General features: G+C 39.7%; 1 protein-coding gene across 1 annotated transcript in view; it reads right to left on the minus strand.

Annotated features, from left to right (window-relative positions):
- Positions 1–3,257, minus strand: part of LOC128642338 (protein disulfide-isomerase A2) — a 134,295-nt gene extending 131,038 nt beyond the window's left edge. The window contains exon 1 of the mRNA XM_053695071.1: positions 3,012–3,257. Coding sequence (XP_053551046.1) covers positions 3,012–3,237 — 226 coding nt within the window. The 5' untranslated portion in view covers positions 3,238–3,257. The remainder of the gene's footprint in view (positions 1–3,011) is intronic.
- Between the last annotated feature and the right edge of the window lie 10,543 nt (positions 3,258–13,800).

Raw genomic sequence — 13,800 nt, forward strand, 5'->3', positions numbered from 1 at the left:
TTCTGACCTCACATAGGGTTACCCTTTAACAAAGGATGCCAAGAGAACTAATCAAATTGATATTAAAAGTAAATTGGAAAGTTGATTAAAATTGCGCAATCTATTTGAATTATGAACATTTAATTCTGACTTTATTATCCCTTTAAGTCAAAGCTGAAAAGTATTACATTTTAAAAGAATAAAAAAAAATCATGCAAAATTCCCTTTAACCATTTTGCAGCCAGAGACATATGCAACACATTATACGTTTTACATCTCTCTGTCAGCTAATGGGTTAATCCCCATTCACTTATTAATTGGTGATGCGTTTGCAGTGAGAACACTGGCAGCTGTACTCCCAAGGCTAGCTATTTAACTGCTCTCTGTTTACAGATAGTTGCACTACTGCACCTGCTTTGTTCCCACTCTATACAATTACACAGTAAAACGTGAATAAATATATTGGTGGTTTTGAACCGGTCACAATCATAATCAGGGCTGGAAATTTTCTTAAAGGGACACTAAACCCATTTTTTTTTCTTTCATGATTCAGATAGAGCATGCAATTTTAAGCAACTTTCTAATTTACTCCTTTTATCAATTTGTCTTCGTTCTCTTGCTATCTTTATTTAAAAAAACAAGAATGTGATGCATAGGAGTCGGCCCGTTTTTAGGTGAGAACCTGGGTTATTCTTGCTTATTGGTGGGTAAATGTAAGCCTCCAATAAGCAAGCGCTATCCATGGTGCTGAACCTAAAATGGGCTGGCTGCTAAGATTTACATTCCTGCTTTTAAAATAAAGATAGCTAGAGAACAAAGAAAAATGTATAATAGGAGTAGATTAGAAAGTTGATTAAAATGTCATGCTTTATCTGAATCCTGAAATAAAAAAATTGGGTTCAGTGTCCCTTTAAGTAATAAATTGTAATGGATGAGAATAAAATTAGACTTTTTCTTCCCCAGACTTATCACTTTTTTTAGTGATGGGTAAAGTATTGTAATATATTTCTAGGCCTGGTTACAATGTATTTCTCCCAAAGACACAGTAGAGTCAAAGTTAAATGTTCATAATTCAAATAGAATAAGCAATTGCAAATGATTTACTTATATTATTAAATGGGCCTTGTTCTTATTGTATCCTTTGTTGAAAAGTAAATCTAGGTAAATTGATAGGAGCTCAGGATTACATTGCTAATCACAAAGTGGCTAAAGAGGATTACTTTTTAACAAATTATACCAAGAGAACTAAGAAATATTGATAATAGAAGTCAATTGGAAAGTTTAAAATGTCATGCTCTATCAAATCTATATAAGTTTCATTTTGACTTTACGTTCCCTTTAAGATTCAAAAACAGCAGAATAAAATAATTATCACCTTAATTCATCTAGTTATTTAAACTATACACTCACAATAGAATTAATTAATAGTTAGTCTTCTGGATTACAATCATTTTGCATGCCTTTCAATATCCCACTATATGGCATTGCTGATTAATAGGAAACACATTTATGCACAATAAAAAAAAAAAATATTTGTTTTATTTAAAGAATTTTCAATAAACTTTGTCTTTTTGTGTTTGCTATTTCTGCAAAAGGGTGGGAGCTGTGTCATCTGAGCAATTTTTTCTAGCAAACATTTAATAAACTTGGCTTCCTTGATATACCCCAAAGAGCCTCTCAGACTTGCATAAGGACATTGTGTGATATATTCTTTTTAAATGTAACCAAAACATATTTCATATTTATTTTAATTTCTGCAATAAATTACAAGAAGGCTACTTATGGTCATTTAGTAATTTTAATTACATTGACATAGACTATATTTGGGAAGGTGAACTAATGTTCATTATAAAACAATAAACTGTGTGTTTTAAATATTTGAAGAACCCGTAAAGTCAAAACGAAACTTTCACAAAGCAAATAGAGCATGCAATTTTAAACAACTTTATTTATATTAACAAATTTGATTTGTTCTCTGTGTATTCTTTTTTGAAGAGTAAACCTATTCAGGTTCATATGAGCTCAGAGCATGCACTTGCTTTTAGCATTCTGTGGCAGCAGGGTTTGCGACAATGTATAACATTGCTACAAACACTGTCGCAAAAATGCACTCTCCTGAGCTCCTATAAGCCTGCCTAGACGTACTCAATAAAGGATAACAAAAGAACAAAGCTAATTTTAAAAACAAAATGTAAAGTTGTTTAAAGTAACACACTCTATATGAATCATGAAAGTTTAAGTTTGATTATACTACTACTCCATTAAGATTCCTACTACTTTTTTTCCCGCATATTTGGGTATTTTTATGCAACAAAATATATTTTCTAAAACGGCTTGGTCTGCTTACAAGACAAGGTATGAATTCCATACGTATAATATTCATATACCCAGCAAATTATTAAGGTTTGCATTAAAAATCTTATAAATAGCATTTAACATGATTAACCAATTACTTAGGCTAAAAAAAATACACTTAAAAAAAAGATAAAAATACACAGTGCATAATATAAATTATCACATGTAAATAATTTTAGATACTTAAAATATTGTTCACTACTTATATATTTAAGTGAATATTAAATAGGACACTCTACAATGATTGTTAAATAGGTATAGTAATATCAAAAGAATCACATTTAAGAAAAAAACATAAAACTGAAAAACAAAATTAAAAAATTAAATTTTTAAAATATTAAATCAGTAGTCAATACTACTTTATACAATGCAAATTTTTAATCAATTACACAAATTTATTCACATTTATGCTTATTTTAATTGGACTGTCGTCCCAGAATGCATTGCAGTATTGCAAGCAGAGTATTCTAGGATGAAAAAAAAATGGAACAGAATCTACGTCAAATTTGCTCATGTGCTCTATATAAACTCATAACTGTAGCAACATAGGAAATCCCCATATACAAAAACTTTATACTTTACCTTATGACTATTAGTATTAATGAGCAATGTGTCATCATATATACAGTGAATTCAGTCACAAAGAAATCGGCTACTACATTTGAATAAATACTTACAAAACTCAACCAGCAAAAACTTATAGGTGCTAAGTGCTTTGTCAAAATTCTTCTCATTTAGAACTAAAATGTTTTCTTCTTCCAAGATTTCATCTGAGTCAGCAGCCTTTTCTTCACTTGTGGTATCTGATATCTCGGCAGAAGCTGCATTTTTATTTAAATCTTGTTCTTCTGCTCTGGTATTCAAAACCGTAAGACAAAACAGAAGTAAGTGCAGCCACCTCATGGTGAAAAATGTAGGTCACTCTCATGCAACAGTGAGCCAAAAAGAAAGCAAGCAAACTCAATGAAAGCTGATAAAGACTCTGAAATAATGACGCTGAGCAACAAAGGATTATGTGTAACTTTGTTACTGGTTTATGAACTGGATAATATAGTTTGTTTAAATATTTACTTCATTCTATCATACCTTGAGGTGTTTGCTGACAAATTTGAAGGACAAATTAGACCAATGTTTGAGCATATGTAGATACAGACTGTCTGAGCTCTTTAAGTTACTCAATATCTATTCAAACAATTTATTTATAAGTTTCTTAAAATCACATGCTCTATTTTAACCATGAACGTTTCCTTTTGTAATATATATCTTAAAAAATAGTTTTAGTGATCTCTTTTGCTTTTACAACAAAGTTGCTAAAGTTAAATGAACATTAATCTCAAAAGTGAATTCCCCATAAAATGATTAATTATGCACAGAAAAAAAATTGCAATGAATGTTCTTTATTTATTTTGCCCTCTTTTACTACAATTTATTTTTGAAAATTGATTATTTTTTTCTAATGCCCCCAGTAATGGCTGGAATGCAACTTGCAGGGTCAGAACTCTACATTGATATATGCCAAGTAGTGAATGTTTGATCAGTGCAGGAGTTCCATTATATCAGTGTTAGAAATATTATAAATACTTAAAGGGACATGAATCCAATTTTCTTCTTCTTTTATGATTCAGATAGAGCATGTGATATTAAACAACTTTCCAATTTTACTTCTTTTAACCATTTTTTTGTTCACTTTGTTGCAAAACATACCTAGGTAGGCTTAGGAGCTGCTGATTGGTAGCTGCACATAGATGCCTCTTGTCATTAGCTCACCCAATGAGTTCTGCTCGCTCCAAGTAGTGTATTGATGCTTCTTCAACAGAGGATATAAAGAGAAAGAAGCAAATTAGATCACAGAAGTAAATTGGAAAAGTGTTTAAAATTGTATTCTCTGTCTGAATTATGAAAATATAATAGTTGTTTCATGTCCCTTTAATAGGGATTTTCAAAGGGTGTGTCCATGTACTGCAAAACAATACAATTTATGCTAACAAAGATAGTTTTAAACTCTTAGAACAATATTTTTATTTATTTTTTTGCAACGTGTGCTGAATTGCTGATTTATACAATAAAGGATATTATATTACATACTGTATGTATCCCTTAAATCAGAGATGCATAAGAGTTTACTACATTGTTTCAAAGGAGAATTATTTAAAATCACAATTTTTATATTAGTTTGTATATTTTTGTTTAATTTAGTTTCAGATATTCCTTGCTTTAAAATGTTTAATGTGTCACTGGAGCAAAATTCAAAAACTTCTCCAGCTCACTTCTTCTCAAAGGGACATGGAACCCAAAAATGTTTCTTTAATGATTCAGATAAAGATTTTTCAAGACTTGTAATATCTGCGCAATGGAAATTGTTTGTGAAAAGATCATATAGTGCGCAGAAAAGTCATACCGCGCGACTTGTAATTTTGCCCTACCTGTCTTCTTGATATACCATCCTCTCAAAACTACTGACCTCCCTCTCTCCAACACTTACTCCAATCCTTACACATATTTTCAATCTCTCCCTCAGCAGTGGTATATTTCCATTACCCCTTAAATATGCACTAGTCACACCTAGCCTCAAAAAAACCTACTCTAAATCCAACCTCCCAGTTCAACTACACTCTATTTCCCTACTCCCTCTTGCCTCAAAGCTTCTAGAAAAACTTGTATATATACATTTATCAAATATCCTAACAATAAACTTCTTCCTTGATCTAGTGCAATCTGGATTTTGCCCCCAACACTCCAGAGACCACAATCATCAAGGTTACTTATGACCTAAGTACAGCAAAATGTATCTTTTATTCCTTCTTGATCTGTCTGTAGCAGACCCTCTAACCTTTGGCATTTGTGACACAGCCCTTTCGCAGTTCTCCTACCTATCTAACTGTACTTTTAGTGTAGCCTCTTTACCATTTTCTGTTGGGTATCACAAGGCTCTGTCCTTAGTCCCCTTCTTTTCTCAATCTACACGTATCTTAGGTTCCTTAATAAAGTCCCATGGGTTACAATATCATTTATATGCTGATGACACCCAAATCTACCTCTCTGCACCAGACCTATCCCCTTCCTTGCTAAAGTGTCATTAACTGTTTTTCTAATGTTTCATTCTGGATCTCTTCTCACTATTTTAAACTAAGTCTCTCCAAAACTGAGTTCCTTAATTCCCCCCTTCGCCCAAAATCTCTACCCCCCAACTTTCTATAACTATTGATAATAATATTGTTACCCAACCCAGCATGCCAATGTCTTGAGGTCAGACTTGACTCAAATCTTTCATTCACTCCTCACATCCAGTCTTTGGTCAATTCCACCTTAAAAACATCTCCAAAATTCACCACTGCCTCACACACAACTAAGATTTTGATCCACTCCCTCATCATTTCCTGCCTTGACTTTTGCAACTTCATCATCTCTGATCTCCCTAGCTGCTGTCTATCTCCTTTACAATCTATAATGAATGCCTCTGCCAGGGTGATCTTCCTTACACGTTGCTCATCATCTGCTGCACCTCTCTGCCAATCCCTTCCAGACTAAAACACAGAATCCCCCCCATATATCTCGACCCTTGTCTACAAATACTCTCCCTCCCATTACCTTTACTCTGCTCATGACCTCCTTCTCTCCTCCTCTTTTGTTACCTTCTCACATTCCTACAGGAATTCTCCAGAATGGCCACAATTTTGTGGAACTTTCTGCTTTGCTCCACAAGACTCTCCTAGTTTATTCTCAGCAGCAGCACTGCACTACTCGGAGTTAGCTGGTGATTGGTGGATCCACATATTTGTGTCTTGTCTTTGACCAGATGCGCTTTGTTTTTTTCGTTAATGGTAGGTTTTTATATTTTCTGTAGTGGTAGTTTTTTTGTTCTGTAATGGTAAGTTTGTTTATTTTTCAGGCATGGTCAGTTTTTTTATTTTTAAGGTAAGGTTAGGTTTTTTATTTTTAAGGTAAGGTTCGTTTTTTTATTTTTAAGGTGAGGTTAGGTTTTTTATTTTTAAAGGTAAGGTTAGGGTCTTTTTTTCTTTTAAAGGTACTATTAGGTTTGTTTTTTTACAGGTAAGACAAGTGTTTTTTGTGGGGTAACTTAGGGGGTGTTAAGTTAGGGGGGGTTAGCTGGTTACGGTGTTTAGATGTTAGTGGGTATTTTGCAGTGGGGGTTGTTGCAGTTTAGGAGTTAATAGGGTAAACTGCAACTTTCTAATTCACTCCTATTATCAATTTTTCTTCATTATCTTGGTATCTTTATTTGAAAAAACAGCTTACCAGTCAGCACATCTTCAGCATCTGGGTAAAGCTTGCTGATTGGTGGTTACATTTAGCCACCAATCATCAAGCGCTACCCCGTTGCTGAACCAAAAATGGGCCGCCTCGTAAGCTGCTTTTTAAAAAAAAAAAAAAAAAGATACTAAGAGAGCAAAGAAAAATTGATAAAAGGAGTATATTAGAACATTGCTTAAAATTGCATGCTCAATCTGAATCACAAAATAAAAAAATTGGGTTTGGTATCCATGAAACCCAGGTGGCATTTGACAAGAGTTGCTCATACGAAGAGCTAATAGTGTTTTATAAAGAGAGATTACCTTCATACGGGGTCCATTAGCTGGGTACCAACATGTTCAAATGTGAAATTTCAATCTGCTGAACAGACTACTAATTATGGTTGGGTTTATACTGTAGTGGAGGGAGCGCTGGGGGAGGGGAGGTCATTTCACTCTCTAGAACCAGGCAGTACAATGTCGTAAACGACCCTGCAAGAGAAAAGATTTAGGAGTAATCAGCAGAAGCCATAAATAAATTCCTCTCTTTGCAAGAAGTTTTAGCAATATAAATAGCCCTAATTCCACTCCATCAGGATTTCCATATGAAATGTTTTTCATGGCTCTTCACTGGGTTTCCAAATCAAATTGTTTGAATCCATTAAAAATACAAAAATGTTTAAACACTTGAAAGTGATGCAGCAAAGCTGTAAAAAGCTAACTAGAAAATATCAGCTGAACATCATGTGTAAAAAAGAAAGATATTTTACCTCAAAAGTTTCTCAGTAGCCACATCCCATTGTAAAGGACTTCTAAGCAACAAATCAGCATGTCTGTCCCTGGACAGCGGAAGGAGTGAGCTTTCGTGCACACTAATCTTATTTCCCTATTCAGTGTAAGGAAGTTTACAGTAAAATCTCATGAGAGTTATGTGAAATCTTATGAGATCACAGTAAAAGAGTTCATGACCTCAGCACTGTTGATGCTGATTGGCTGCAGTTCATCTATTCATTTTTTATTCTGTTTTACCTGCAGCTGGGAGCAGCTGAGAATAACTTTTTACACAGAACTTACTCTGCTGAGCTGAGGAAGTTGTGAGGTAAAATATCTTCCTTTTTTACATAGAGATGCTCAGGTGATATTTTCCTGTCAGCTTTTTACAGTTATACTGCATCAGTTTCAAGTGATTTAGCATATGAGTATTATGTCCCTTTCACAAAGCTATTCAAAATATCATCTCCTATACTTTGCACAGGGACAATTCAAATGAGTTATTCAAACACATCAGAAAACCCTTCTCCAGAAGCTTTTTGTAGGATTTTCGCCTAGATTACGAGTTTTGCGTTAGCCTTAAAAAGCAGCGTTGAGAGGTCCCAACGCTGCTTTTTACCTAACGCTGGTATTACGAGTCTGACAGGTAGAGGCTCACCGCTCACTTTTCTTCCGCGACTCGAGGCTACCGCAAATCCCCTTACGTCAATTGCGTATCCTATCTTTTTAATGGGATTTGCCTAACGCTGGTATTACAAGTCTTGGAAGAAGTGAGCGGTACAGCCTCTACCTCCAAGACTCCTACCGCATTTAAAAGTCAGTGTTATGGGCTAACGCCGGAACATAAAGCTCTTAACTAAAGTGCTAAAAAGTACACTAACACCCATAAACTACCTATTAACCCCTAAACCGAGGCCCCCCCCCACATCGCAAACACTAAAATAAATATTTTTAACCCCTAATCTGCTGACCGGACATCGCCGCCACCTACATTATACCTATAAACCCCTAATCTGCCGCCCCCAACGTCGCCGCCACCTACCTACACTTACTAACCCCTAATCTGCCGACCGGACATTGCCGCCACTATAATAAATGTATTAACCCCTAAACCGCCGCACTCCCGCCTCGCAAACACTATAGTAAATTTTATTAACCCCTAATCTGCCGCCACCAACGTTGCTGTCACCTACCGACAATTATTAACCCCTAATCTCCCGCCCCCAACGTCGCCGCTACTATAATAAAGTTATTAACCCCTAAACCTAAGTCTAACCCTAACCCCCCCTAACTTAAATATAATTTAAATACATCTAGATAAAATTACTATAATTAAATAAAGTAATCCTATTTAAAACTAAATACTTACCTATAAAATAAACCCTAATATAGCTACAATATAACTAATAGTTAAATTGTAGCTAGCTTAGGATTTATATTTATTTTACAGGCAACTTTGTATTTATTTTAACTAGGTACAATAGCTATTAAATAGGTATTAACTATTTAATAGCTACCTAGTTAAAATAACTACAAAATTACTTGTAAAATAAATCCTAACCTAAGTTACAAATACACCTAACACTACACTATCAATAAATTAATTAAATAAATGAACTACAATTATCTAAAATAAAATACAATTAAATAAACTAAACTATATTACAAACCCCCCCCCCCCCACTAAATTACAAAAGTAATCAGCTCTTTTACCAGCCCTTAAAAGGGCTTTTTGCGGGGCATTGCCCCAAAGTAATCAGCTCTTTTACCTGTTAAAAAAAAGAAATACAATACCCCCTCCAACATTACAACCCACACACCCCTACTCTAAAACCCACCCGATCCCCCCTTAAAAAAACCTAACACTACCCCATTGAAGACCACCCTACCTTGAGCCGTGTTCACCCAGCCGGGCACCGATGGGGCAGAAGAGGACATCCGGACCGCCAGAAGTCTTCATCCTATCCGGGCAGAAGAGGACATCCAGACCGGCAGACATCTTCATCCAGACGTCATCTTCTATCTTCATCCTTCTGGAGCGGAGCCATCTTCTATCCAGCTGACACGGAGCCATCCTCTTCAATCGAAGTCCTAACGAAGAATGAAGGTTCCTTTAAATGACGACATCCAAGATGGCGTCCCTCGAATTCCGATTGGCTGATAGGATTCTATCAGCCAATCGGAATTAAGGTAGGAAAAATCTGATTGGTTGATGCTATCAGCCAATCGAATTGAAGTTCAAACTGATTGGCTGATTGGATCAGCCAATAGAATTGACCTCGCATTCTATTGGCTGCTCCTCGCTCACTTTTCTGAGGCTAACGCAGCCAGTCAGAAAACTTGTAATACCAGCGTTGTCTTAAGTGAGCAGTGGAAAAAAAAGGCTTGTTAGCAACGCAGGTCTTTACCGACAAAACTCGTAATCTGGCAGATAGATTTTCATATTCAGCAGCTTTGACCTTGAAAACCTATTCTGACTGGCTTTTTGCAGCAGATTTTCACTACTATTATCGCTACAACAAATTATTTTTCTATGGTTTAGTAAAATTTAAAGGGACAGTCAAGTCAAAATTAAACTTTCATGATTCAGCTAGAACAGGGAATTATTAAACAACTTTCCAATTTACTTCTGTTATCAAATTTGCTTTGTTCTCTTGGTATCTTTTATTGAAGAGTAAAACTAGGTAGGCTCATAAGAGCTCATAGAGTATTAAAGACACGTGCACACTTCTGAGCTCTTAGTTTTATTCTTCAATAAAAGATACCAAGGGAACAAAGCAAATTTGATAACAGAAGTAAATTGAAAAGTTGTTTAAAATTCCCTGCTCTATCCGAAACCTGAACGTTTAATTTTGACTTTATTGTCCCTTTAAAGATATTGCACTAATCGCAAATTTTAATTTAGGTAACATTTATATTCTGTTATATATATATATAAATTTATGATTGCAATTTAATATTTATTTTTTTAATAACCAAACATTTAATGACTAAAAATGATAGGAAATTATTAACTGTGTTTAAAATTGGTATCACTAAATGAAAGTGTGGACTGTGTATGTATAGTCCATAAGTATGTTTATAATGTGCATGACATGTCTATATCTGTAATGAACAGGTTATGAGTAATAAGTAGTTTGTGTAGCATGACATCTGCATGTGATAAGCAGTGTGTGTAGCATGACATCTGCATGTGATAAGCAGTGTGTGTAGCATGACATCTGCATGTAATAAGTAGTTTGTGTAGCATGACATCTGCATATAATAAGTAGTTTGTGTAGCATGACATCTGCATGGGATAAGTAGTTTGTGTAGCATGACATCTGCATGTGATAAGTAGTTTGTGTAGCATGACATCTGCATGTGATAAGTAGTTTGTGTAGCATGACATCTGCATGTAATAAGTAGTTTGTGTAGCATGACATCTGCATGTAATAAGTAGTTTGTGTACCATGACATCTGCATGTGATAAGTAGTTTGTGTAGCATGACATCTGCATGTGATAAGTAGTTTGTGTAGCATGACATCTGCATGTGATAAGTAGTTTGTGTAGCATGACATCTGCATGTGATAAGTAGTTTGTGTAGCATGACATCTGCATGTGATAAGTAGTTAGTGTAGCATGACATCTGCATATAATAAGTAGTTTGTGTAGCATAACATCTGCATGTAATAAGTAGTTTAGAAAGTGCAGGGCAAATAGCCCGGAGCGTAGCTAAGGGTTAAGGCCTGTAGGAGTGAGTGCTGCTGTGTGTGTGTATTAGTTACAATGTTGCATTATGTTGGGAGGGGTTTACTAACCTTATAAGAAGGATGTACAGGGATTCTACTTCCTCTTTGTTCCTGTGGACTCCCAGAAGAATTTTCAGCTTAGCAGTTTGCAGCATTTTCCAATGGAAGGCGAATCTGGAGAATGGAAGAAATGGAGTTAGAGGACGTGGAGTGGGTCGCACCATCCCCATCTGGAACTGTCACGGTGGGTCTGGGCCATGGGTCTGGGCTGTGTCTGCCTGTTTCTCTCTTAGGGGGGGGTAGCCCATTGTTGTTCCCTTCTCCTGCACGGGAGAATTTAGAGGGGGATGGTGGCCCCGGTATAGCCTATCCGTCGTGTGAGACAGAATGTAGGCCCTCAGGGGAGATTGGGCCTGAGGGGCGAGTAGGAGCGCCCGGCGGGTCGGTTTTAGGGCCTAGGGGGTCCCAGGGGAGCTCCGGGTTCGGCTCCGGGGGTCCCGGTTCTGTAGCCGGGGGTTCCGGTGTCGGCCTTAGGCAGGGGCCTGTAGTGGCAGGGCCCAGCGAGGCCTTAGGAAGTGCGGGCACCTCGGGGGTGAGCGTCGTTGGCGCGGGTAGTGGGAGCAGTGCGGCCTCACCTGCGGCAGTGGTCCTCTCCGGGGAATCAGTGGCGGCGGCGGTGGCTCTCCTCCAGTCCTTGGCGTCGGTCCTCGCGGGTACGTCGTTGGGTCCGGCGGTACTTCAGGCCCCGGCTTTGGCCTACGGTGATGTACAGGCGTCCGGTCCGTTGTCCCTCGTGGCATCTAAAATGGCCGCCGCGTCGACTTCCGGCGGCGTTGCGCGCTCCCGCGTCACTTCCGGTGACGTCATTTCCGCTCGCGGCAGTCGCAATCTGGACAGTGAGCAGAGCGGATCGTTCCCCCCGGGCTCCGAAGGTAAGAAGGGAGCACCTCAGGGGGGGGACACCCGCTCTTGGGGGCAAGAACGATGGGGCCCAGGAGGCCGGGGGGGCGCATGGTAGGCCGGATAGGGGGGCAGGGATGCTGAATCATGGGGCAACTGTGAGTGTGGCAGCGGGGCAGCAGGGGCCCCCGGAGGGCACTCCGGGGGCATCGCAACAGGGTGTGCGCACAAGAGCCGCAGCTGGACCCAGTAATAAGGGGGGGGATGCCGACAGGGCACCCGCCTCGCGCTCGCGGCCTACGTTAGGAGGGGGAAAAGCTAAGGCGGCCCCCGCACGCGCCGCGGCCCAAAGTAAAGGAAAGGCCCCCGCGGCTCAGACCGCGAATAAGGGGGCCATCCTGGCACACAGCTCAAGGGGCGAGGCCGCAATAGCGGAGCCCCAAGGGCAAGGCCTGCAGGGTATCATGACGCCCAGCAGGACTTCACCAGCACGATCTGAGCAAATAGCCACAAGGGGGGCTGTCAAAAGGGGGCATGCTAGCATTAGCGTTGGCACTGGGGAAGGCTTAGAGAGCCCCGGGAGGGGACAGGCGAGGCAGGCTAGGGGATCGAAGTCTCAGGGTCGGAGTAGGACCGTGAGATTTCAAGAGGATTCGACTAGCGGGTTAGCCACCAGTACGGATGATGATGTGAGTGTGGCATGCGGTGTGAGTGACAGTGACCGGGAGGGTTATCTAGAATTTGAGGAAAGGGGGGATAGGGAAGAGATGGCTGGCCCTTCCCGAGGTACTCCCCTCTTGGCTTCTATTTTGCAGGTACCCAGGACTTCCTCATCCAGCAGGGATATGGCGACTCAGAGTTCCGGAGCTCTCGTGCCTAGAGGAGTCAGCAGTGCTTCTGGACAAGGCCAAGCCACATCGGGCGCTTCCTCTGGTGAGATGCAACTTGGTTTACCTAGGGGGCGGTGTAATTCTTCCAGCTCTAGTGGGTCAGGGTCAGGATCTGAGATAGATGGGTCCCTGGGTTTGCACACGAAAGGGCATATGAGGATGTATAGAATGTTGAGGAAGATGAGTAAGGGCAATCACAGGGATGACATTGCCAGTAGTGGGGCGCAGTCATCTCAACTCTTAGGGGTTGCTGGGGGGTCACCACAGGCGGTGAACAGAAAGGCAGCGGTACACGGGGATACTTATTCGTGCCAGGTACACAGTTTGCATGCACACCTTAAAACTAAAACTGTGAAACGTATCCAGGACGGTAAGTATGTTAACATGTTTGAGCTGTCTGCAGAGGCCTTTAAGTTAAAGGAGATGGCGGAGGATGGTACGGGCCCTAAGAAATTTAGGCGGCCTGATACCCTTGAGGAGTGGCATCGGTGTTTCCGGGTCTACGCCACTTGCTACTTAGAGAGGTTTCCCGATCAGGGGACTGCCCTCTTTAAGTACGTTGACACCATCGACGCAATACACAGAAAGTTTGCCGATGGTGCTTGGAGGGAGTATGATATGCTATACCGGAAAAAGAAAGTGGGCAACCCACTGCTTGATTTTGGTACGATGGATTTGCACCTCTGGGCGCATCTTGATGCGGAAAGGAGGGCGCAAGGAGGCGCCATAGCGACATCGCCCGGGGGTAGGCAGACTCTGCGCTTTCGACGGCGACAAGGGGGTGTATGCTGGCGATACCAGGACAAGGCGTGCGAGCGGGGCACTTCGTGCACGTTCAAGCACGTCTGCAAGTTTTGCAGCGGGCAGCACCCCGGTGCTGATTGCTCCAAAAAGCGAGACACCCAAACTGATCGGTTTGGGGG

The sequence above is a fragment of the Bombina bombina genome, chromosome 11 (assembly GCF_027579735.1).
Source record: "Bombina bombina isolate aBomBom1 chromosome 11, aBomBom1.pri, whole genome shotgun sequence".
Lineage (NCBI taxonomy): Eukaryota > Metazoa > Chordata > Amphibia > Anura > Bombinatoridae > Bombina > Bombina bombina.